Source organism: Brassica napus, unplaced genomic scaffold (assembly GCF_020379485.1).
Source record: "Brassica napus cultivar Da-Ae unplaced genomic scaffold, Da-Ae ScsIHWf_3070;HRSCAF=3881, whole genome shotgun sequence".
Classification (NCBI taxonomy): Eukaryota; Viridiplantae; Streptophyta; class Magnoliopsida; order Brassicales; family Brassicaceae; genus Brassica; species Brassica napus.
In genome coordinates, this window is record NW_026016306.1 from 295,106 (window position 1) to 317,395 (window position 22,290).

Genomic DNA, 22,290 nt, shown 5'->3' on the forward strand with positions numbered 1-22,290 from the left:
TTTTTTTCAAGTGAAAAATGATAATCTTACATATGTTTAATGTAGTTTTTCCATTTTTTTATGCTGTATGTTTACATATTATTTATAATTTTCGAAAATTAGTAATATTAAAATGTAAAACTATATTTTATGCCACGTGTCATCTTTCAGGAGAAGTTTTTTTTTGCTGATGTGGACGCTCTATGGAGCCTCAAAAGCTCCCTTTTATTAATAAAATTAGTAATATTAAAATGTAAAACTTTATTTTATGCCACGTGTCATCTTTCAGGAGAAGTTTTTTTTTGCTGATGTGGACGCTCTATGGAGCCTCAAAAGCTCCCTTTTATTAGTAAGGATTGCCGCCCTATTATGTGTAACAAAAGAAAACAATTATAATGGAAAGGACAATTAGCACAAACACTAATTTTGTCTGTGTTACGCATAGATTTTGCAAACCTATAGAAATTCAGTAACATATTCAGGTAATACCATAGCAAACCCATTGTATAAATGCTTGACTGTTAAAATTTACTTATGCATCTAAAAATCATTAATCCATAGAAAAAAAACTGTCCAGTCCAACGTAGACAAATAGACTATACAACATAATTAATTACCAAAAGTATTGGTGAAACTAAGATGAAAAAAACTATAAACTGCTCGAACCCGACCCCAAAAGATAGATATGAAAGTCAAAATCAATGACATATTCATCAAACATCCTTTCTATAAATAGAGACAATGAGAGAGACGTAAAAAAATGCCTTGTTCTTTTTTTGACAATATGAGCTAACGCTAAATTAAAATAGACTAATTCGAAAAATCAAATAGATGGTATATAATTGACATAAACCACTGAAGGTAGATTATAAGCACCATTCAAATCGAGTAGAACATAAAGTTACAACTCCGTTGATTTTAGAAAGAACTTTCTTAGATATATGAATAATGATGGATCTACAAAGTGACAGAGCCCAAATGACCTTGCTTTACGCCCAGTTCCCAAAATAAATACGATTCTCTCAATTAGGACCGAACCAGATAAAATCTATGCAGGTCCCAGTCCCAAAGATCCGCAAAGGACGAGTGCATTTATTTACTTATTGTAGCTTTCCTCATCAACAGATTTTTTTCTATTTTTATTAAAATCTAAGGATTTTTTTTTTCCTTCAAATTTGCTACTGAGGCAATGACCAATCATATTAGAAGATAACATATAGTAATCTGGGTGAAATTGTGACAAAAATACTAATAAATAATCTGGGTGAATTATCCAATAGTTATTTGAATAATTTTCTTTTGTTTTAAATGAAAGCTTAACTTTTGGTGGATTCTCTTATTTTTATAGTAAAGTCCACTACTACCTACTCTGCTAGATTTTGACTCTTCTGAATTCAGTGGAAAAACTATAGTATTACATTTATGTTTTTACAGATATCTATACTATACTAAAAGGGATATATGAGTTCCTCTTAGCTATGCCACGTCGGATCAAAAAATCATCCAATCAAATTCGTCTTTACTGCCATGTCATCTGCAGCCTGAGTCAAAAAAAAAAAACCTACGACTCGCATCGACTTTGTCTTCTCTGTTTCCTCTTCATCAAAGCTTCTAGAGATTCGATTAGGTTTTGAATTTTAAGACTCTCTGTTCAATTGCTCTTTGTGATCGGATTGGGTATGGCTCAAGCTGTAGAAGAATGGTACAAACAGATGCCGATTATAACCCGGTCGTACTTGACGGCGGCTGTTGTTACCACTGTGGGATGTTCTCTCAAGGTATATACGCTTCCTCTTTCTCTGTTTTCCGTTTTCTCCATCTCTATTTGTCCTTTCCGAACCTGAGAAACGTGAACGGAGATGGTACCTTTGTCATTATCTCAACATAATCTCTGGCCGCCGGAATCTGTATCTACGGTGTTTCGGGGTTACGCAACCGCCACATCGAAACACGCCTGCGACCATCTTCGCCGTCACCTCCGACTTGGCTTCCATATCCGCTCTTCCCTTCAGGTTCAAGCTAACTTTCTTCTCTTATATTTTACTCCTAAAGTTTAGAACTTTGGAACAAAAAAGGTTTAAACTTTTTTCACCTGTGTGCTTTGTGATTAGCTCTTTTGCAATTCTAATTGTAAAAAGGTTTCAACTTTCAATCACGATCATAGCTGCTTTCAAGATTTATCTCATTTTGTCTTGGACTCTCTGTCTCTCTGCTGCTTTTGACAGATACTGCTGCAAGTCTATGATGCTGCACGAACGGGGTTCTCAAGAAGAGTCGTTGTATTCAACAGGGCTAAGTTTCTTCACTCCAGAGATGATATCAGATCTTCGTTATCTGTATGTTTCTTTAGTGGATGAGAGAGTAGGATAGGTCCTAGAGGTGAGGAGGGGTCATCATCAAACCAGGAGACATCCAAGAGAAACACAAGAAGTGGACAGAGGTGGACCAATGTCCTCCTTGCCGTTAACGTTATGTAATGTGTTTAGTTCTTCTCTCTGTTACATGTAACAATAGATCATGTCTTTTGGTTTGAGATGTTGCATTAGATAAATGCTTTAGGCTTATGGGTTTCATTCTTGTGTCATGACAGAATGTATATTGCACAAGTTGCATCCAATGGTAGAGTGCTGACATGGGGAGCCAAGGTATCATATTCAGAGACTTGATTAAATACAAGAGGGAAACAGTTTGATATCTGAATATCTCTGTTCCATTTCTCTTAAGTCTATCTCCAATGAAATTTTTTGGTTCTTACGATAAGCCAACTCATCTAATAGCTTTTACAGATAAAACGTTGTTTGTTCTCTTCTCACCGCTTGCTCGAAACAGGTATGTTAACTATTTTTTTTGGTCCTGTGGAATTTCAGGGCTTTGTTTTTTTTTAATAAGTTACAATGTTTAGATTAAGAGTTTTGGCCTTGTGTTTGTCCGCTCGAACCTGCAAAATCAGAGCTTTTTATGTGTTTTGTGTTTGTACTAATCTATAAAGTGTATCAAAGGATTTTCTTGAGAGTATCTCCATATTTAGTGGTCTGAACAAAATGTTCTTTATCGAGATTATGTAGATCCATTATTTTCATTTCTTTGGAGTTGCACAAATGAACGGAGCAATCTTTTTCTAATATATAGCTTTGTGACAGGTTTCTAGATTATTGTGAAGTTGCATCTAACATTAGAGGTAGTTCTTGACTTTGAAAATATTCTGGTTTTCTTTAATGGGTATCTTCATAGTGTGGTCACTTTATTTAATGTTTTCACCATGGTTACAGGGAGAGTTTGATGCAGTGTTAAAATTTTCAGGTACCGTTAACAGATATGTGGAATATGTTCATAACTTCTTTCATGCTAGAGATTGTTGGGAGCTATCACTTATTTTTCTCTGGCATCTAGCGAGTAAACATGATCTCCGTTGATTTAAATCAAGCAGTCCGGCTGTTGGATTTCCATTGAAGAGAATAAAAGATTGTATGGGATAAATTTTCAATTGATCAGGATCTGTGTTGTTGGATGAGTTTCAGAAAGCGGTAACGGGCATGGAAGGAGCTGATGTGCTTTCAAGTGTGAAGATGTTCTAAACGATAGAGGTCTGACCGATACAGTGATGACTGAATCAGTCTAAAGGATTTGTAAGCATCACCAATAATAGAAATGGGTACAACACCTTCCTCAATGACGCGAGTTATGTAATATTCATCTTACAAGCTCCAAAACGCATTTCTTGCCTTTCTTAAGGATCTATGGATCTTTTAAATTATTCTTATACTATAAATCAGGAGATCTGCCCAGATGTGTGGGTAGAGTAGAGATGGCTGAAGGCGCAGCTAACTGATGAGATCATTTGTTTTAGCTGGGAGTATGATTATGTCAACTACATGTTGTAACATGTATACGTTTGTGGAATAGATTTGCATTCTTTTAAAATCTGGTCAAGATACTGTTTTTTTTTAGTTAGACACGAGAAACCGCAAGGTTAATAAGTTCAATTCAGCATTGTAAACAAAAGTCAAAGTTATAAATTGCACAAACCATTGTATTAAGGTTATTATTTGATTTATATAATTATTTGTGCACCCAGTTAAAAAAAGTTTGGCTTCACCCCTGCTCTCAACTATGTATAATAATTTTCAATAAGACCATGTATAATTGGCACTATTTTTAGAAATGTAATATTCAGAGAAAATAGTTTTAAATATAACGTTCTGCCGGTAAGGCAGACAAACCCCTAGATATAGAAGAAAAAGAAAAAAATATTAAGATAAATCATTTTATTATAATTTGTCGATAGTGAATGGAAACATTAAAGAAAAATATTTCAACTTCCAAGAGAATTAGAATCTTCATTTGTAGTGAATATTTAGTTATACAAAACAAATTTGATCACGAAAAATTTTCAAAACCCTGGATATCCATTTGGTGCCCACTCTTATGTGTATGTAAAAAATATATAGAGGTAGTTTATAAATATACAAAATACTGTAATTACTACTAAAATATATTTTTGTTTAAAATAACACATGAACGATAATACTCTATTAAAATCATTTAAATAAAAATAAAATAAGTGTAGGCAATAAGAAATTACATTCATTAAGTTAGATATCATTTTAAAAAATATACTTAATCAAAAATACTATACCGTTTGAGTTTATAGTTTAGTGATTATTGTTTAGGTTTAATATTTAGGGAATAAAATTAAGTTTACGTAGGATTTTGTTGCTCGAGAAATAATTTAACGAATATATAAAATTAAATATCATACTTAAAAGTAGAATGTTAAATTCTTTATATAGTAGCGTCTTCTTCAAATTTTACTATATATACATATATACTTTAGAAAACTTTGAATCTATTAATTATTTGGTTAATAGTTGTAATTTTTAAAAGCCAAAACTATTTTTAATTATTTATTTATCAGATTATATGATATGTCATATAAAACAAAAATATTTTTAAAATAGTTTTACTATAATTGGTACTAGAATTTTTTAAAAACATCAATTTAATCAAATAGAACTTAAATGTAATAAATTAAAATATATAATCCGCGCGTAGCGCGGAAAAAGATTCTAGTTCAAATAAGAACAACAAAGAAACACAGAGGAATCAGTCATATGCATAGAGGTGGTCCCACGGCAATCAAATCAAATCATTAACTAACATAATGAAATTGTCTCGACGTTATTAATGTAAAACATTAAATGCTTATTGTAAATAGGGAAAACAATATAAATGGATCGACCGTAAACAATACTCCCTCCATTCTATAAAATAGACTTTTTAATATTTTTACACATATTAAAAAAATACATTAAACTATCATAATAAATGTATCATTTTTTTATTTTTAATAACTTTTAACCAATAGTAACTCAATAAATTCAAATAATTTTCTTAAACTTTAAAATTTTTTATAAAAACACAAAAATACGTCTTTTTAAAACAAACTTTTTTTTCTAAAATTCTATCATTAAAGAACAGAGGAAGTATGTAATATATAACTGAACTTTTTTAGTGAATAAAAAAAACGCTCACTGAAAATTTTCTCGAAAACTCTAGTACTTGATTTAACTAGGACTGGGTTGCGGATTAAACCCGCCTCGCTGACCTGCCAACCCGCGGATTGCAAAAAAAAATTTTGACAAAAAATCCGATCCGCACAACCCGCGAACAAAAAAATTTGTTTCCGCACCCATCCCATTTAATTTTGCGGGTAACCCACGGGATCCACGATTTATATTTTTATTTTAAAAAATATTTATTCAATTTAATTTTTGTAAAATGTAATATAAACAATATATTTATAATTAAAATTTCAAAATATTTTTATTATTACTTTTTAAAATTCCCGTATTTTCTTTAAAAATATACCTTTTTACAAAAAATATCTTTTAAAAAATAAAAATAAAAAATAAAACAAAAATTTACGGGTTAACGGATATCCGCAATTCAAAATCTCGTTCACGCTAGGCTTGCAATCGCTCACCAAATTTGGGCCTTGTCCACTGTCAGGATACGGCCCAGTAAAATGCTTCACACTCAAAATCTTATAACAATTTAAGGTTTTACGCTTGTTTACACAGCACAAGGCGTGCAAGTTCGACTTCAACAGCCTGCAGAAGGGTTCTCAATCTCAGGTCATAGCAAAGCCTCCAAAGCACACTTTGAGGCAGGCCTGCACGTTCGAGTTTTCAAGTCGGATTCGGACCAGTTCATTCGGGTCCTAGACATTTGAATCCCATAGGTATTTATAAACTTTTTTGTTCTGGTTCGTTTTTTCTCGGGTTCGGATCGGTTTAGATCTATAATTAAAATATCTGTAATATTTGGATCTGTATCGGATTCATGTATTAAGGATCTGAAAAGAACACAAATTATCCAAATTTAGTCAAAATCTATCATATATATCTAAAATAATTTTACAAAATAACAAACTATTAATACTTAAAAGAAAACATTTTTTTAACTTTAAATTTTACATTTAAAATTTAATATTACTTGAAAATACTACAAAAATAATAACAAATATTATTGACAAAAAAAATTTCAAATAAATCATAAAATAAAATATAAAAAATTGAACAAAAAAATCATAGTTTTGGGTATTCATGTTTTTAAGTTGGATATGAATCGGTTCGGATTCAGATCGAATTTTTTTGGGTAGAAAAATTTTGGATCCAATATGTAGTTGTAAATTTTTGATTCAGTTTCGGATCGAATATTTTCATATCGGTTCCGGTTTGGGTTTTTGGATCTGCTTACTTTGAGGAACATCTGTAATAAAAAAATAATAGAGGGAATGTCATTGATAAAACCAAACGTAGGGGTCTGTCTGCTAAAACAAAATAATACTAAAAAAAGGATACATTGGTAAATATATGAAACTTAAGGGATAGCCAGTAATATCCTCTAAATGTTTCGGGAAAATGTGCAATAAACTATTAGTTTTTCTTTGCATTGAGGAGCACTTCAGATTCGACCCAAGACGACGACGACGACCAAGTGTTCTCGATTCTCGGCGTGCGGATCTTCTCTCTCCCAAAAAACCCCAACTCTTATCGATCGAGCGAGCGAGCGATAATGGCCAACAGTAATCTCCCCCGAAGAATCATCAAGGTTTGTTTTCCAATCTCGTCCCGATCTTGTCATTGAAATTGATTTCTAATAATTTCAATTGTGATGTGATAGGAAACGCAACGTCTGCTCAGTGAACCCGGTAAGCTCTTTTTGATTCGTGCCATAGTGTTGACTTTTTAGCTTAGAAAATTGAGGTTTTGATCCTGAAAATGTGATGAATTGAAATGTTGGTGCAGCTCCGGGTATAAGTGCATCTCCATCTGAGGAGAACATGCGTTACTTCAACGTTATGGTTCTTGGTCCTTCTCAATCACCTTATGAAGGTAGGTAGTAGAGTAAACTTGGTAATTGTTGTTTTTCTCATTTGGATTAAGTCTACTAATAATTTTCGGTAGTTTACTGGGTCATCATCATATATGCCAATCATTTGCTTCAACCTGATTCCATTGTGTAGGAGGAGTTTTCAAGTTGGAGCTCTTTTTGCCTGAAGAATACCCTATGGCTGCTCCCAAGGTATAACTAACTTCCTTGGTTTGGAGTTTCTTTTTTTCCTTTTTTTCTTTCCAAGTCATGTTATGTAGTTAGGCCCATTCATCGCCTCCGATGGTGGCTTGAATGCAATGTCATTGTTTCTCTTTTGTTAAAAAGGGTATATTACTAACATTTGTATTCGAGTGGAAATAGTTTGTATTGAGATTTGTGTTTTTCTCTATACGTTAGTATTCGTGGGCTCTGTTTAATGATATTGGTTTGGAACAGGTTAGGTTTCTCACCAAGATATACCATCCTAACATTGATAAGGTCTCCTCTTAACTCCCCCTCTCCATGTTACCATTCACAAATCAAAACACATGTTCCTAAACTCGTCTCTTTTATGCACCTACAGCTTGGAAGAATCTGTCTTGATATTCTGAAAGACAAGTGGAGCCCTGCTTTACAAATACGAACTGTGCTCTTAAGGTACGTATGAGTTGATTATCTCGTGCCACAATAGGTTTCTTGAGGCATGACTTGCTCTCTTATGTTGTCCTTCAAAAATAGTATTCAAGCTCTTCTGAGTGCACCCAACCCTGATGATCCCTTGTCTGAGAACATCGCTAAGCATTGGAAGAGTAATGAGGCCGAAGCTGTGGAGACAGGTATTGTAGATTTGAAACCATGAGTTCTGAACTTTTTAACTCATTCTTTCTAAACCCATGCGTTGGTATCTCACATCATCCTTGTGAACTAATCTGCGCAGCTAAGGAATGGACCCGTCTTTACGCAAGCGGCGAATGATGCAGTCGAGGGCGAAAAGATCTCATTCATCCAAATAACATTACATTTGGTGAAGTCTTATCTTTTGTTGGTTCTTTTTATCATTATGATAAAAATGTGTGTTATGGCACACGAATTTGTAATCTCTTTGAATGATTGTATCATTAACTAATAGGGTCAAGACTCGTTCATCCAAATAACAATACATTCACTAGTTGCATTCCAAACGAAATAGATAAAGTCCATTGTATTAGGACACGAGTAAAAAAAAATAGAATAGCTTTACAGTTGCAAACCAAAACACAAACCAAGTAAATCAATATCCATCATCCTAATGTAATAACAAATATTTAGAGGCAAAAAAAGAAACTACCATAAAACCACAAACCAAAGGAATCATCTCAACAAAGAACACAATTCAGATTTCATGAAAAATATTTTATGAAGCCGAAGTGAACCAACCGTGGAAGAAGAACAAGAAGAAAGACTTACTACTAACCGCACTAAACGGGAATTGCGTCTACATTGGATGAATCTTCACATCTCAACACAATGCCTTCAAGACTTGCAGGGAACGTGCACTTGCTCCATTGCCAACCAGCTGCTAACGGCTCTGTCGTTGGGACTATCATTAACACGCTTTCGTTCCTCTGCACCACTCCAATTACACTTACTGTGCTTCCTTCTTTGATATATCTGCAAATTAAAACAAGTATCAACATAGACCAACAGTCTTTTAACACAAGGTAACACAAGCTGAGTTTTGCATACCCTTCTTTAAGCCGCATCACTCTTTCATCATTAGATAGATTCTTCTGACCCAACCACCTTACGAAATCTGGAGACGCCTGCTCGTTTCCTGGCTTGAAATCGATGACAACAGAGTCATCAACAATAGGTGTTACCTTCGCACCGTTTCCGCTTTTCACCAATGCTCTCAGACCAGACTGGAAATCAGAAATGTAGAAGTCTACCACATGCCTCTGCCATGTATTGTAGATGCAAAGTTTAGAGACATTTCCACATAGAAAGATTAACATTTTTTTCTCTCAAACGAAATATCATCAAACCTCTGCTGATCTCAGTCCCCATGTGAAGCGGCGGTGTGAAGCATTGGCTGGCTTTGAACCCCACCCACGGTACTCATATAGACAAGTAGACGTGTAAACACATCTGGGAACTCTATGGAACGATGACTCAAGCGGCACGTTACCACATGTGACCACCTTTACAGCAAACAAAAATATAAGAACCAATGTCATAAACATAGTACATCCCATGCGTGTGTGCTTAGACACTACTTACCCCAGTGACCTTAACGTATTGACCGTTTTTGGCAGTTCTAAGATCAGCATCAGGATAACCACCAACGAAATCCGTGACGCCACGTCTTTCACAAGAAAGATTCCAAAAGAAAAGCGCAGCAACAAGAGCGAACAAGGCCGCCACAACGATGAGGAGAACTGCATTGTGAACCGCTCCAAGGATGAAGCCTCCAGAGAGGAACCCCATCACAAATATAAGTATAACCAGCCAGAGGACAGGCTTCGGGAAGCTCTTCATGCAGGAGAAGTCATCTTCAGGACCAAGTGTAGTTACGGCCTGGTTATGGACAAGGGAAGGCTTATGATGTGTCTTCATCGAACCAGAGTAGTCTAGAGGACCAGAGATCTTCCTAGGACCCCCAGATGAGTTCAGAGGACCAGAAGTAATCGGCCCAGATGTTATTAGACCTGTTGTTGGGAGCATAGGAATAGAACCAGAGTTCTGACGTGTTACACCACCAGACTGCGGACCGGATGTCTTCTTTAGAGGCTCCCCGTGCTTAGACAAAGGGCCAGAGTTTGTTTTCTTCATGGAACTCGACCCAGCGGCAGAGGCCAAAGAGCCAGACATACGACCGGTTGCATTAGGCAAAGGACCAGACTGCCCGCCGCTTCTTGAAGAAGCTCCGGTGATTGGACCAGACTTCCTTGACTTGGTTCCATCGGTGGGAATGTCAAACATCTTCCCCAGCTCTCCAGATTTCTTGATATCGCCGCCGGTGTAAGGCGTGGCTACTGAGCTCATTGTAGGAGGCTTTTCTTTGGGTTGCTCCGGCCTACCCCCAGACACAAAGAGACCGTTGCTGAGCTGGTGAGATGCGTATCTCGAACCCATTTAATATCTTAAACTGCCACAAACAATGCGTTGTTGCAACGTTAGGGGTTTCAAAGTCCTGCAGGAACGCCCATGAGAATTGAGAAACGAACAAAATAGTTACAGAACTGGTTTATATATAGATGATGTAACATTATATACATAAGAAGAATAAGACAAGCTATATGACAAGCACAACCGAACAACCGAACCTGATTCTCTAAATATCCGAACGGATCCTAAACCTCTAGAACCCGGGGCTAATCCTATGCCCACAAACGTCGCACCTAGTGCAGGCTCAATATCAGTTCCCCAGTTGATAACCAGGTCAAATCTAGTGTGGATTCAGGAGTAGGTTCCAATGCAAATCAGTATTAATTTCAAAATCTCATCGATGGATCCAAACCAATGAACATCTCAGAATCACAAAAACACAAAAGTAGTAATAAAGGCAAAACCTAAATCCCCAAAATGGACTAAACGAATCTGAAAACATGAAGAGGGTATGTAGATTACCTTACCACCTGAGAGAGAGAGAGTGTAAGCTTTCACAAATCTCTGTGTATAGCAATAATAACTATCAAGGAAGATAGTTGCAGTTGTGGGAGTGACAGTGGAAGACGAAGCGGAAGTAACAGTCGAGAGGCCGAGATCCCATTATCCGTTTAGCTCACACACTCTCCGTCGTGTGGATCCCGATCTCAATCTCTTTCACCCGCAACAGTTGATTCCTTCGTTGTCTCAGTATCGCTCTCTTTCACAGCTCTCCAATTCCTTTTTTTTTTAAAGATGAAAGTAAAGGAGATGAGAAGAAGACGCTGTTTGTTTTATTTTTATCTGTTGCCGTATTAGCAAGAGTTTTGGAGTTTTATGAGAACTTTCTAAAAGTAAAGCTGTAAACTGTAATTACTACAACTGGTGGTTCCCCTTTTCTAAGTTTTCTTATCTATTAAAATATCTTAGCTGCCAAGGAACAAGGCACAAACTTTATACACGAGCTAGTTTATTTTATGATATACGTTGTATCAAAGATGTTGAAATGCTTATATACTGTTGGAATAAGCTTGAAGTCACTAGAGCAAGAGTGAAGACTTGAAGAGCAAGCTAAAGATGAATCCTAATCTATTTGTGTTTTGAAATAAAGATAAGGATGCTTTAGGAGTTATCTATAAGCATGTTAGGATTTATGTTTAGCTATATATACATTTCGTCGAGTTATGATTAGGTTTGTATGAGTTTGAGATATTCAAGGTTTTGAATGAGTTTTCCCTTGAGAGATTAATATAAGAGAGTTAGTCTTATACTTCATTCGCATACACAAAACAGCAAACGGTTATGTAGTTTCAATACTTGGTATCAGAACATAAACAATTGAAACTATGGGAGATCTTACGGTTGCTACGGTGAAACAGAAAGAGTCAGGATCATCCTCGATCAAGTGTCCCGTGCTGAGTGCCACAAACTACACAGTATGGGCGATTAAGATGAAGATCCTACTAAAGGTACACAAGGTCTGGGATATTATTGAAACTGAAGAAGGAGATGATGAGAAAAACAACATGGCCATGGCGTTGTTAGTCCAATCAATACCCGAAGCTCTTGTCCTGCAAGTTGGAGAATTGGACACAGCAAAAAGGGTTTGGAAGGCTGTTAGAACTCGACATATGGGGGCTGACAGGGTGAAAGAAGCTCGACTTCAGACACTCATGGCAGAGTTTGATCGTCTAAAGATGAAAGACAACGAAACCATTGATGAGTTCACAGGAAGAATTTCCGAAATCTCTTCAAAATCTGCTGCACTTGGAGAAGAGATAGAGGAAACAAAACTAGTCAAGAAGTTTCTTAAAAGTCTTCCAAGGAGAAAATACATACATATCGTAGCTGCATTGGAGCAAGTATTAGACCTTAAGACTACTAGTTTTGAGGACATCATTGGACGGTTAAAAGCCTACAAAGAGCGTATCAGTGAGGAGGAAGAGACGTCTGAGGAACAGAGCAAGCTCATGTATGCTAACTCAGAGCAACAAACCCATAGTTCTAATGGTGAATACAGAGGCCGTGGCCGTGGAGGAAGATTCTTTGGTAGAGGAAGAGGTCGTGGTCGAAACAACTATGTGAGAGATGCTACAAGGATTACGTGCTATCGATGTGACAAGGTGGGACACTACGCTAGTGACTGTCCTGATCGTCTACTAAAACTTCAAGAGACCCAAGAGACTAAAGAAGAAGAGACGCATGTGGCAGATGAGTTGATGTTGAACGAAGTGGTGTTTCTCAATGAAGAGAAGGTGAAACCCAATAGATTTGAGACAAGCCAAGATAAAAGCAATCTGTGGTATCTGGACAATGGTGCTAGTAATCACATGACAGGAGATCGATCTTACTTCACCATCCTCGACGAAACAGACACCGGCAAAGTCAAGTTTGGTGATGACTCTCGTATTGACATAAAGGGAAAGGGATCCATTAGATTTGTCAAGAATGGCGTGAAGAAGACCATGCCAAATGTGTATTTCATTCCGGCTCTCCGAAGCAACATCATAAGCTTGGGTCAAGCTACTGAAGCGGGATGTGAAGTCAGCATGAAGGAGGATCTGTTGAGTATTTATGATCGTGAAGGGAGGCTACTGATCAGGAGCAACAGAGGAAGAAATCGTCTCTACAAGGTTGTTCTGGAAGCTGAAAGTACTTCGTGTCTGCAAGTAATAACGTCGAATGAATCGAGCAAGTGGCACGCGAGGCTAGGTCATATTAACTTCGACAATGTGAAGCTGATGGTTGACAAGGAGCTTGTCACAGGAATACCAAAGATAGCAATCACGAAGAACACATGTGTTTCCTGTTTACTTGGGAAACAAACAAGGAGACCCTTTCCCCAAGCAACCAAGTTTCGAGCATCAGAAAGACTTGAGCTCTTGCATGGAGATCTTTGTGGTCCGATCAATCCTCCAACTATTGGTCAAAACAGATATGTATTTGTCATAATCGACGACCACTCCCGCTACATGTGGACAATGTTGTTGAAAGAAAAAAAGTGAAGCTTTTGAGAGATTCAAGAAGCTTAAAGCGTCGATAGAACAGGAAACTGGCATCTCTATTAAGACTTTCCGAACTGATCGTGGAGGAGAATTCACCTCGAATAAGTTTAATAGTTTCTGCGAAGAGAATGGGATCCAGAGACACTTAACTGCACCATACTCTCCTCAACAGAATGGAGTGGTTGAGAGACGCAACAGGATGATACTAGAGATGACGAGGAGTATACTCAAGCATATGATTGTTCCAAATTACATGTGGGGAGAAGCTGTGAGGCATGTCACCTATCTCATCAACCGCTGTGCGACAAGAACTCTGGCTTCTAAGACTCCATATGAGATGTTTAAAGGGAGTAAGCCGAACGTCTCACACCTGAGGGTATTTGGATGCATTGGATACGCTAGAGTATCAGCTTCTCACAAGAAGAAACTGGACGATAGGTCAATAGCTTTGGTACATCTTGGAACAGAACCAAAAACTAAAGCTTACCGATTGTTCGATCCATCGAGCAAAAGGATTACTGTAAGCCGAGATGTGGTATTTATTGAGGAGGAAGCATGGAAGTGGAACGATTGTGCGAGAGAGAACAGTTCCTTCAGTATCAACCTCGAAGAGTTTGGAAACAGAGGACTTAGAGAAGTTGAGTTCAACGCGAGTCCTAAGGAAGATAACAGTGCTGTCATAACAGAACAAGCTAGCGAGAAGACAGATAACAGTGATGAGATCTTTGATAACGATGTTGTGGAAATCTCTGATGAAGAAGATGAGACGCATGAGGAACCACAGCTAAGAAGGTCCACAAGAACAAGGACAACACCGGAGTACTTGTCTGACTACATACTGATGGCTGAGGAAGAGTGTGAATGGCTTTTAATGTCGCTTAATGAGGAGCCATGGGATTTTTCTGAGGCTAAAAGCATGACGGTATGGGTAAAAGCCTGCGAGGATGAGATAGCATCCATTGAGAAGAACCACACATGGCTTCTTGTTGATCTACCTGTCGGTGCAAAACCCATCGGACTGAAGTGGGTATTTAAGGTCAAGCGCAATCCTGATGGAAGTGTGAACAAGTACAAAGCCAGATTAGTAGCGAAGGGCTATGTACAAAGACATGGGATAGACTATGATGAAGTCTTCGCGCCTGTTGCAAGGATAGAAACTATCCGTCTGATCATTGCTTTGGCGGCTTCTCATGGGTGGGAAGTACATCATCTTGATGTAAAGACGGCTTTTCTCCACGGAGATCTTAAAGAAGAGGTTTATGTAAAGCAACCAGAGGGTTTTGAAGTCAAGGGGAGTGAGGAAAAGGTTTATAGACTCTCTAAGGCACTCTACGGACTAAAGCAGGCTCCTAGAGCTTGGAACTACAAGCTGAATAAGATACTAAGAGAGTTGAGATTCACACGATGTTCCAAGGAAGCATCGTTGTATCATAGAAAACAAAATGAAGACACTCTCGTTGTAGCTGTCTATGTCGATGATTTGCTTGTCACAGGCTCTAACTTGGTGATGATAAACGAGTTCAAGAATGAGATGGCTGCTAAGTTCGAAATGTCTGACTTGGGAAGACTTACATACTACTTGGGCATTGAAGTGACGCAACATCAGGATGGTATCACATTGAGACAAGAAAGGTATGCTGAGAAGATTATTGCTGAGACAGGTATGGATGGTTGCAATTCCACTCATGTGCCGATGGATATGAACTTAAGGTTGTCAAGATCAGTTGAGGAACAAGGCGTTGATGAGAAGAAATACAGAAGGAGCATTGGATGCTTCCGGTATCTAATCCACACACGTCCTGACCTGTCATTGGAGTTCTATCCAGATTCATGTTCAATCCCAAGGTTTCATATGATGCGGCACTGAAACAGGTTCTGAGGTATTTGCGTGGGACTCTTACCTATGGTCTTACTTACAAGCGTGCAGATAAAGTAAGACTGTTAGGATACAGTGATAGCTCTCTTAATGTGGATGTCGACGATGGAAAGAGTGTTACAGGACACATATTTTATCTCAACGAAAGTCCCATTACCTGGTGCTCTCAAAAACAAGAGATTGTGGCATTATCTTCTTGTGAAGCTGAGTTTATGGCAGCTACCGAGGCAGCAAAGCAGGCAATATGGCTTCAGAAACTGTTAAGCGAGATCACAGGCAGCGAGTGTGAAAGAGTGACAATTCGGGTGGATAACAAGTCTGCGATCTCGTTGACTAAGAACCCTGTCTTTCATGGACGTTCTAAGCACATTCACAGGAGATATCATTTTATAAGGGAGTGTGTCGAGAATGGGCTGGTAGAGGTCGAGCATGTTGCAGAGAATCGACAGAAGGCAGATATACTGACGAAAGGACTTGGCAGGATCAAGTTCAGAGAGATGCGTGAGCTCATTGGTGTTCTAGATGCAGCACAAAGTAACTTCAAGCTTAAAGGGGAGAATGTTGGAATAAGCTTGAAGTCACTAGAGCAAGAGTGAAGACTTGAAGAGCAAGCTAAAGATGAATCCTAATCTATTTGTGTTTTGAGATAAAGATAATGATGCTTTAGGAGTTATCTATAAGCATGTTAGGATTTATGTTTAGCTATATATACATTCCGTCGAGTTATGATTAGGTTTGTATGAGTTTGAGATATTTACGGTTTTGAGTGAGTTTTCCCTTGAGAGATTAATATAAGAGAGTTAGTCTTATACTTCATTCGCATACACAAAACAGCAAACGGTTCTGTAGTTTCAATATATACGATGCCAAAAAAATTTTGTTTAGTTTATACAAGCGCTAATCTATGGTGATGCAGAGAGACAGAGAAAGCTATTGCATGTACCTTGTAAGTTTTAAGTGGTGACCACGTTTTTACATGCTGTGAAATGGTTTAAGCATGTTGCAAATATGATGTATACGCACATTTATATATCACTAGTTCCGGTCGGACGGGATATACTTTATTTGTGATCTAAGATTATTATTATTTTATATGATTTTGTGGTTTATGTTTTAGATTTGTATTTGCAAAAGATGTGTATAATAATAATTTTTTGTATTTTAGAAAGTTTTAGGTGCGGAGATATTATATGTGATAAGTTATAGTTTTCTTGCTTACAATAGTTGTTTCTGCTATCCAAAAAATTAACTTTATGATATTTTATATCAGTTAAATTTTATTTAATTAATTAAATTATTTGATATATAATTTGTGTTGAATTTGATGATAGTATATAAATGTATTTTATCTGTAATTCAATTAAAACATCTGAAATTTTTAAACAAAAATGAAAGATGAATTCATTTTTTTAAAAATGATTTGTTTATGCTTGTATAAAATTTATATATATATATAATAGTTATGTTATTATAATTTTATCGAATTAAGTTATATATCCAATTCAAGACCATTAAAATTTATTAACTATTGTCTATATTCATTTGTCAAATATTAATTTATTTACTTTTTACTATATATATTATTATTATTTTTATTATTTTGTGTCGATATAATGAATCTCCACGTTATCAGTTAAATATTTTGATTACCAAACATTATCGACTAAAGCAAGTGATTGTACAATTTGTTAAGAAAATACATTCCAAACTGAAGCGAACATGTAATGGAGTACAAACCAAAACCAAACTGTTTCGTGTTAAAAACATTTCCAAAAGCAATTTCAAAACTTCAAATATGATATTTTAAATGCTCTAAAAAACAACTTCAAATTTTGAAATTTTGAAGTTTTGTGCATTAGAACTTCAATATGAAATTTCATTGTTCGAAACTTTGTATTGTTTAGTTTGGAAAATCTAGAAATGAGAAAGTTGGAAAATTTAAATAAGCTTTTATAGTTGGTGTAAGTTAGTGGTTCCTTCCGAATTGCAGCAGTTCTTTGCCATGTAAGGTATGTAATGTCAGTTAGTGTATGATATCTGACCAACCTAGACCAGAGCAAAACATAATCCAGAACAGTATCTGCCATACTATGGGTAACATATCCGATGCGTAATCAGTAACAATTTTTGTTTGTTGTACCGTTAATACTCATGTATAAAATGAAGACTGAGTGATTCATTAATAATTGGCCAAATAGGAAATCAAAATATGATTGTCCTTACAGTTGTAAAAAACAGTAATGAGAAGGTGTTTTAAAAAAAATAATAAACAGGGTTGATCATTATTTTAGTAGCTACCATGTCGACAAATATTACGGATAACATACAAGTTGCAATATTCGTGAATGATAATTGCTTGTAGCACCGTTAAATCCCAAAGGTGGATAAGTTCATTGATATATGGGCAAATATGAAGAAATCCATATACAATAGTCTTTATAGTTTAAGGGTAACTGCCAACAGCAGATGAAGTTTAACAAAAAAACAAAAAATCTTTGCTTAAAAATTATTCTAGTAGCTGTTCCTGTGAGTATGTGACTAAGTAACTTCATCCTCCTCCAACTATGCACTGTGTGCCTTCTTGTGTGCCTTGGAAGACGTAGGGAACAAAGAGTTTGTGGCTGATAGACCACCTTAGGTTGTTTCAATAGCTGGCTCTTTCTCATTGTCATCACCATGACATTACCATGGCTGGAAGGCTGCTAACTCCAGGCATATCATCATCTCCAGGGCCGCCACTTACATCTTGTGGTTACATCACTACAAGAAAACAGCGACATACTGAGAGAAAAAATCGTCGGTATGTCGTCGGAATAACGCTATTCCGACGACATACCGACGAAAAAAGTCCTCGGAAATAACTCCTCGGAAATTCATTTTTCCTCGGAAATCCCTCGGAAATTTCCGACGGAATTCCGAGGAAATGAATTTCCGAGGAAATTCCGAGGACCACAAGTTCGTCGGAAAGTCCTCGGAATATTCCGAGGAAGATGTCGTCGGAATATCTCGAAGGATACACTTCCTCGGAATATTTCTAAAATTAAAAAAAAAATTATAAATTTATTTTTTTTAAATTGAAATTCGAAAATATAAAATTAAAATTGAAATAGAAAACATATTTAAAATACAAAAAATAATAAAATAGTTTTTATAAATATAAAAAATGTTTCATAAATACAAAATTAGTTTTAATAAATATAAATATTTTTATAAATATGAAATCATCTTTTTATAAATACAAAATAGTTTTTATAAATACAAAAAAATAATAAAATAGTGTTTATAAATCAAAAAAATGTTTTATAAATACAAAATTAGTTTTAATAAATATAAATATTTTTATAGATATGAAATCATCTTTTTATAAATACTAAATAGTTTTTATAAATACAAAAAATAATAAAATAGTGTTTATAAATCAAAAAATGTTTTATAAATACAAAATTAGTTTTATAAATATAAATATTTTTATAGATATGAAATCATCTTTTTATAAATACAAAATAGTTTTTATAAATACAAAAAATAATAAAATAGTGTTTATAAATCAAACAAATGTTTTATAAATACAAAATTAGTTATAAAATATGAAATCATCTTTTATAAATCCAAAAATCGAATTTATATACAAAAAAAAGTTTTGTATATTTAAAAATAGTTTTTATAAATAAAAAAAATAAAAAAATAGTGTTTATAAATCAAAAAAATGTTTTATAAATACAAAATTAGTTTTAATAAATATAAATATTTTTATAAATATGAAATCATCTTTTATAAATCCAAAAATAGAATTTATATACAAAAAACGATTTGTAAAATCGAATTTATATAAAAAAAACGTTTTGTAAATACAAAAATAATAAACAATTTATAAAAAAATTCTAAATCAATTCAACACAACCAAATCACAATTCTAAACCTATTACACAACAAATCACAATCCTACCCAATCACCCTAACAAAAATCTATCAAAAGACTTCCGAAATCATCAAATCTACTTAAAAACCTAACAAATAGGACCTAAGAGAGTGGGATAGGGTCCTTACATGATTTGTAAGGGAATGGAGAGGATTCGCCGGAGAGATCGTCGCGAGAGAAGGTGGAGAACGCCGGAAGGAGAGAGAGATCGCCGGAGAGGAAGAAGAGAGAAATGGGGAAGAAGATGCGTTTCGAGTTTATAAAACCTAGGGTCCGACGGATATTTTCCGTCGGAATTCCCTCAGTATTTTCAATTTCAATTTTCGCGAAATATTTGGAGGCTTTTTTGCCCGGTTAAATGAAAAAATTCCGAGGAAAAGAATATCATGTGCATGTATTTCTATTAATTTATATTGTTCCTCGGAATTTCCTCGGAATATTCCGAGGAAATTCCGAGGAACACATGTTTGGGGTTTCAAAACATCAAATTTTTTTGCCCTATATCATTTCTTATACAAATGCAATGCATACCATTGAGGAATCTTTGTATAGATGATCATAAACCATGAAATAACAAAATTTCAAAACGAATTGTAAGTATTCCCTTTACCGTTCATTAAAGTGTATAAGTGTTTCTCTTATGTTGTGGGGATTTCGTTCATACAATCGGAAAAGTGTTATATAAGTGTTTCACTTAAGCAAATTTTTTACTTCATAATCAGTCTAAGACACTTAATAGGGGTTATATAAGTGTTATTCAAACCGCAAAACGTTGTTTTCGGTTTAAAAACCCTACTTCCTCGGAAAAGCCTCGGAATATTCCGAGGAAATTTCGAAGAAAAACAAGTGTTCCTCAGAATTTCCTCGAAATATTCCGAGGCTTTTCCGAAGAAACAGAAACCCTAAAAGTAAAGCCTTGAATCATCGGAAAAGTCTCGGACTATGCCGAGGAAATTCCGACGAAATATGATTTCCTCGGTATTTCATCGGTATATTCCGAGGAAGTATGATTTCCTCGGTATTTCATCGGTATATTCCGAGGAAATTCTGAGGAAACCCAAAATTTGGGTTTCCTCGGAATTTCCTCGGAAATTCGTCGGAATATTCTGAGGATCTCATTTTCCGTCAGAATGTCCGTCAGAATTACGCTGTTTTCTTGTAGTACATGAACAAATATTCTCATTTTAATGCATGGCAAAAGAAAAGTTATAAAAGAAAAAGTCAATTTTGTGAAATTTTGTCACATTACTAACATTTTTTTTTGTAATCACCTGTCATTATGAAAATTAAATTCAGAACTTTTAGAAAAACAGGTTGATTAATCTTAACTTATATTATATTTTTATTAAACTAATTATCAAATTGATAAATAATATACAAAATAACATTTTAGCACTTTTCTTAAATAAAAGCTACGATATTATTTAATATGATTGTAATTTGATTTATACATGCACTAAAAGTGCTAATCTATACATGATGATGCAAAGAGACAGAGAAAGCTTCTTCTTTTTTTTTTTTGGTGAAAGCTTATTGCATGTAACTTGTGAGTTGTAAGTTGTAAGTTGTAAGTTGTGACTGTGTTTTTACATTCTGTAAAATGGCCTAAACATCTTGCAAATATGTTTTTATAGGGTAGGCATAATTATTTGGCACTCGGCTTATATCCAATGCTTACCCCGTATTTGGTTTTAAAAAGACAAAAATTTGTTATTGTTAAATCGGGTAACACGTATCTAATTTTTATTATTTGCAAATACAAGTCAAGTGCCAAGCTTCGTTATTTTTGTAACAATTTGATTCTTTTAATTTTATTCGGTTTATACAATAATAATACTTAATATTGACATTATTTTATTATAAACAAAACTCAATAAATATTTATAATTTAAAAATCAAAAATATTTATTAAAACACTACAGTCTAATAATCTATATAAACCGAATCAAATACAAGTAGAAAATTTAACTACAGTATAACTTCTTTAAACTAATACTTTATAAATTAATAAACACTAAAAATTTATATAAAAAATATAATTTTACAGTTCCAAATTAAATTTTTGGTTCAATTAATATATCGATAAATTAATATCTCTATAAATTAATAAAAAAATATAGTTTTAGTGTAATCTCAACATTATTAATTTATAAAGGTTTCACTGTATTTTAACAAATCGAATTGAGTATCAAGTATCTGAAAATAAAGAGGGGGCTCAGTATCCACCCCTAATGTTTTATGCACATTTATATATGACGCGAAATAATGTAGTAATTAACGAGAAATATACGATTATGTAATCGTATATTTTTTATATATAATTTTTTTCATAAATGTAATGTCTTGATAAATTAGAGTAAAAAAAACGAGAAATATACGACGGACCTAGGCATGGGCATTCGGGGTCCCAATCGGGTTTCGGTTTTATCCAATCGGGTTTCGGTTTTTCGGGTTTATCAAAATCAGTCCCATTCGGATTATATGAAAGTTCGGTTCGGGACCGGTTCGGGTTTTATCGGGTTCGGGTCGGGGTTAGTAAATCTTCAAAGAACCGGTACAACCCAATATACTTTCGGGTTCGGGTCCCAATCGGTTTTTCGGTTCAAAAGTACCTGATTTTTACCTATTTTATAACCAAAACATGAGTAAAATCGGTTCTTCAGTTTTAAAATACCTGATTTGTACCTATTTTGTAACCAAAACTTAACTAAAATCAATTCAAAAATAAGGAACATCAACCGTGATCATTCAAAATCAAACGAAAAGTAAACATATTTACTGATAAAAATAAAACCAAATAAATAAAAGCATAAAACGAAAACCAAGTTCTCATGAAATGAGAAACATTGTTTAATGAAAACAAAAACAAAATCTAAATACTTCAAGATTCAACGGCCATCTTTAACCATCAACCTTCATGTAATAGAACCACCAACCTTCATGTAATAGATATGTATTTTAGATGTTCAATATTTCTTAGTGTATTTTGGATACATATTAGGAATTGA

At 34.9% G+C, this 22,290-nt stretch overlaps 2 protein-coding genes and 1 long non-coding RNA gene across 6 annotated transcripts; 2 read left to right on the plus strand and 1 right to left on the minus strand.

Annotated features, from left to right (window-relative positions):
- Nucleotides 1-1,534: 1,534 nt before the first annotated feature.
- Nucleotides 1,535-4,074, plus strand: LOC106381446. Of its 2 annotated transcripts, XR_007335192.1 has the most exons (3): nucleotides 1,535-1,991; nucleotides 2,205-2,452; nucleotides 2,570-4,074. It is a non-coding gene; the product is annotated as an uncharacterized LOC106381446 (long non-coding RNA). The 2 variants fall into 2 exon arrangements; XR_007335191.1 differs by having other exon boundaries at nucleotides 2,205-4,074.
- Nucleotides 4,075-6,904: 2,830 nt separating this feature from the next.
- On the plus strand, nucleotides 6,905-8,524 carry LOC106381449 (ubiquitin-conjugating enzyme E2 36). Its single transcript, XM_013821350.3, has 8 exons — nucleotides 6,905-7,092; nucleotides 7,165-7,192; nucleotides 7,290-7,376; nucleotides 7,508-7,566; nucleotides 7,813-7,854; nucleotides 7,940-8,013; nucleotides 8,095-8,192; nucleotides 8,294-8,524. The coding sequence occupies exons 1-8, from the start codon at nucleotides 7,057-7,059 to the stop codon at nucleotides 8,329-8,331; spliced, it is 462 nt and encodes a 153-aa protein (XP_013676804.1). The 5' UTR covers nucleotides 6,905-7,056; the 3' UTR covers nucleotides 8,332-8,524.
- Nucleotides 8,508-11,262, minus strand: LOC106381447 (uncharacterized membrane protein At1g16860-like). 3 transcript variants are annotated; one of them, XM_048774301.1, is made up of 5 exons: nucleotides 10,971-11,262; nucleotides 9,616-10,528; nucleotides 9,381-9,536; nucleotides 9,082-9,293; nucleotides 8,508-9,006 (listed from the first exon to the last, which is right to left on the minus strand). In XM_048774301.1, the coding sequence occupies exons 2-5, from the start codon at nucleotides 10,468-10,470 to the stop codon at nucleotides 8,814-8,816; spliced, it is 1,416 nt and encodes a 471-aa protein (XP_048630258.1). In that variant the 5' UTR covers nucleotides 10,471-10,528; nucleotides 10,971-11,262; the 3' UTR covers nucleotides 8,508-8,813. The 3 variants fall into 3 exon arrangements, with proteins under 3 accessions (XP_048630258.1, XP_048630257.1, XP_048630256.1); XM_048774300.1 differs by having other exon boundaries at nucleotides 9,616-10,483; nucleotides 10,966-11,262; XM_048774299.1 differs by having other exon boundaries at nucleotides 10,966-11,262.
- Between the last annotated feature and the right edge of the window lie 11,028 nt (nucleotides 11,263-22,290).

Coding starts and splice junctions, on each gene's coding strand:
- LOC106381449 (XM_013821350.3), top strand. CDS start 7,057: ATGGCCAACAGTAATCTCCCCCGAAGAATCATCAAG. Junction 7,377..7,507: donor TTCTCAATCACCTTATGAAG/GTAGGTAGTAGA, acceptor TCCATTGTGTAG/GAGGAGTTTTCAAGTTGGAG. Junction 7,855..7,939: donor ACCATCCTAACATTGATAAG/GTCTCCTCTTAA, acceptor ATGCACCTACAG/CTTGGAAGAATCTGTCTTGA.
- LOC106381447 (XM_048774301.1), bottom strand. CDS start 10,470: ATGGGTTCGAGATACGCATCTCACCAGCTCAGCAACGGTCTCTTTGTG. Junction 9,537..9,615: donor AATACGTTAAGGTCACTGGG/GTAAGTAGTGTC, acceptor TTTGCTGTAAAG/GTGGTCACATGTGGTAACGT. Junction 9,294..9,380: donor GGGGACTGAGATCAGCAGAG/GTTTGATGATAT, acceptor AATACATGGCAG/AGGCATGTGGTAGACTTCTA.